At 51.5% G+C, this 3,523-nt stretch overlaps 1 protein-coding gene across 3 annotated transcripts in view; it reads right to left on the reverse strand.

The window, feature by feature from the left end:
* Positions 1–1,812, reverse strand: part of KDM3B (lysine demethylase 3B) — a 114,505-nt gene extending 112,693 nt beyond the window's left edge. The window contains exon 1 of one of the 3 annotated variants that reach the window (XM_030571482.1): positions 1,565–1,812. In XM_030571482.1, the coding sequence (XP_030427342.1) occupies positions 1,565–1,735 (171 nt within the window). In that variant the 5' untranslated portion in view covers positions 1,736–1,812. The remainder of the gene's footprint in view (positions 1–1,564) is intronic. The other 2 variants (XM_030571481.1, XM_030571483.1) reach the window with 2 other exon arrangements.
* Between the last annotated feature and the right edge of the window lie 1,711 nt (positions 1,813–3,523).

Consider the following 3,523-nt stretch of genomic DNA (forward strand, 5'->3'; position numbering starts at 1 on the left):
ACCAGCTCTCTCCCCATGTGTGGAGAAAGGCAAGTGCTTAACTCATTCCTGCAAGAAAAGCATTATGCACCTAACCTACTTGACTCCATGTGGCAGGTTCCTTCCCATTTACAGATCAGCAAGAACAGCTAGGTGCCTCCCTGCAACCTGGCCTTAGGCACCTATTTCTGAGGGACGGGTAAGGCTTAGCAGACACCCTGCTCCTTGGCACCTCCAACTGGCTAGCTCAGGTGGCTCCATGCCTAGCATAATAGTTTTTATGGATTGTGTTCTTGGACACCCAGCTCTTCCCACAAATTGTATAGAATGCCTAAGAGCCTAACTCAGCTTTGTGGATCATGGAATTGTTCCTGTGATTTTCTAGGGACCTCGATGCTCAGTATTGCAATGCCTAAATCCATAGACCCCTCCCCCTACCCTAGCAGATAATCAGAAACCTCCCATTTCTAAATTAATTTCTCAAAAATATTGCAGTTGTAGATTTTACAGGTACCTTAGTAGCCAAACTCCTCCACCAATAGACACATTTTTACCCAAATGAGATGACTAAAACATTGGAATCACTCCTATATTCAGCCACGCCATCCCACTGTAGTCAGACTCCTCATACTTACGGACATGTATGTACAGAGTGAGTGGGGAACTTCAATGCAAGTGTCTAAAGTCAATGCCACGTGGGTACACAATAAACTATTTTCAAGTGGCCAGATTGTATTTCAAAGTTAAGATGTTAAGTGACATTTAAGGCTACATATGATCTTTGGAAAACAGTAGCAGCAATACCAGCAGAGTGTCCTGTGGCACCTTATAGACTAACAGACATATTGGAGCATGGGCTTTCATGGGTGAATACCCACTTCGTCGGATGCATCCGACAAAGTGGGTACTCATCCACGAAAGCTCATGCTCCAATACGTCTGTTAGTCTATAAGGTGCCACAGGACTCTTTGCTGCTTGTACAGATCCAGACTAACATGGCTACCTCTTTGATAGTAGCAGCAATGAAATACCTTTCAGGTCTGCAGAGCCTCATTATATAAAACCACAAAGTAAGGTTCGTTTAGAAAAAAACTTGCTTATCTAATCCACATAGAAACAGTTTGGGTTAAACCTTCCCAGTTATTTCTGCCAGACCCAAATCCAGCAGAACTGAGCTAGCGCCCAACTCCAGTGAAAGTGAAACATACGCTGTAAACAAACTAAGAGAGGCTGATACACCAAAGAACCGCAATGTTCCTAGCAACGCTGGACGGGATAGGCGCAAAATGCCCTTAATAGGGCGCTGCGTGAAACACCCCAGGCCGTTAACGAGGCGGGGGCAGTTTAACAGCCTGAGGCATCACCCAGCGCCGCGGGAAGAACGGCCCCAGCCCACGAGGGGAGGGGAGGGAAGGGGAGGCAACACGCCCCAACTGTTCCCTTCCCCCCCGCAGCGCACAGGCCCAGAGGGAGGCGGAGAGGAGACCAGGCCCCGCCAGGAGCCCCCTGCCAGCGCCGCCCCGCTTGCCTGAGCCCTCCCGTCTAGGCCCCAGGCTTCCCCAAAGCTTCCCCCGCCGGGTCTCACCGCCAGGTCCTGGGGCACCGCTCCGCTCATGGCTCGCACGGTGCCGCTCCGCCAAGCCCGAGAGGGCAGGGCAGGCCCCGGCTCCAGCCCCACCGCTTCGGCCTCGCCGGGACTGGCCGCCAGGAGCAGCAGGAGCCGCTTCCCTACCGGGGAAGCCGCCGCATCCGCCATCCCCGCCGGGTAGGAGCCTCCGGAGCCGCCCCAACAGTCGCCGCCGCCGCCGCCTCGAGACACCGAGCGAGCGGCCGCCCCGCGCTGGGCCTCTGAGTGCGAGCACGGCCCGCCCCGATCCCGGCATACACCGCGCGAGCATCAGCTCCCCCTTCCTCCTCTACTCCCAGCATGCCCCGTATTAGCCAGATCCGCTCCCAGCAGGCACCTCACCCAGCAGGCCTCCCTTCCCTCCCAGTCCCGGCGTGCAGTGCGGCGCTTTCCTTGTGCCCGGCCGACTGCGGCTGCTCGTGAGCCCAGCTTGCCTCGGGCTGCTGCAGGGGACACGCCTGGGCAGCGCAGGGGCTGGGAGATGAACTAGATAAATTCAGGGAGGAAGGTCCATCAACGGTTAATAGCCAGGACATCCCTGGCCTCTTTGCCAGCAGCTGGGAATGGATCACTGGATGGTTACCTGCTCTGTTCATTCCCTCTGGGACACCTGGCACTGGCCACTGTCAGAGACAGGACACTGGGCTAGATGGACCTGTGGTCTGACCCAGTCTGGCTGCTTCTAGGAAGCTCCTGCTGTGGCTTGACTCACGCCTCTGAGGGATGCGAAGGACATGGCTCTGGGGAGCTCCTGCTGTTCGGAGTTTTCTGTCAGGCAAAGCAACAAGGGCTGGGAAGTGCAGCCTTCTGACAGGCAACCTGGGGCCAGGTTTGCGCTTGGCTGGCACAGCTATGTCAGGGGTTTGAAAAAAGTCACACATCCTTACGCACCCTAAGTGTGCTGGCAAAAGGCCTAGGGTAGACATAGTCATACCATCAAAAAAGTTGTTCTGATGGCATCGTATACTTTGTTCTAGGAACTACAGTAAGCAAAATAAGTCTTGCTAGTCTAAGGTGCAGCTCCACTAGGAACATTTCCTGTATGGTATAGTTTTACTGCCAAACCCTTTCCAATGTACACAAGGCCTAGGCTACAGCACCAAAACAACTGTGGTGGCACTGATGGGTGATGTCCCTGGGGCTATGAACGTATGATAAACATTTCTTTATGCAAGTTCCAACAGCAGCAAACACCAGGAGTTGCCAACTGTTGCAATTTTATCACAAGTCTCGCAGTTTTAGATGCATTTGTTATGATCACCAATTTCTACCACCCATACTTACAATTTTTGGCCTTAATCAAAATGCCCATTTTTCCCATCACTTCGACAGGATTGAAATTACAGGCTGACCTCAGTAAAGATGGCCACCATTTTTCTCTAATCTTTTTATGTTATATGGGAAAGTGAAGCCATCACTACCCATTGTTTCCAATGAAACTGGAGACTGGCTGCCAACTTCCTTGAGAGTTCCATGGTCAAGAAATTGTAAAAATGGGAATGTGGGGTGTATGCAAGGGAATGTACAAGGCAGGAGGGAGATCAAAGCAGCATAAGGGAATGTGGGGGTAGGGGATGTTAAAGAGATGACAATAAGGGAGATGGAGGGGCACAGGGGAATGTTAGAGCAGGTAGGGGGAGAGGAAACTGTGGTGAAATATTGGAGAGAAAATATTAATGGGGCAGGAGACCTGGTAAAGCAAGGAGAGAGTCAGCATAGTACAATAAAAGTGTATGTGCGTAGAGATAGTTTGGGATTAGAAGTGGGTGAATCCCCTTTCCCCAGCAGCCATCTGGAGGTCACATTTTTGAGTATACATTAATGTTGGATTTTAAACCTGAAATGATCACACAGAAATTGAGGGTGGGCAGCTTTTCCCTAAAATCTCACAAATCAGAAGGCAAATTAAAAACAATA

Source organism: Gopherus evgoodei, chromosome 8, assembly GCF_007399415.2.
Source record: "Gopherus evgoodei ecotype Sinaloan lineage chromosome 8, rGopEvg1_v1.p, whole genome shotgun sequence".
NCBI classification, from domain to species: Eukaryota; Metazoa; Chordata; order Testudines; family Testudinidae; genus Gopherus; species Gopherus evgoodei.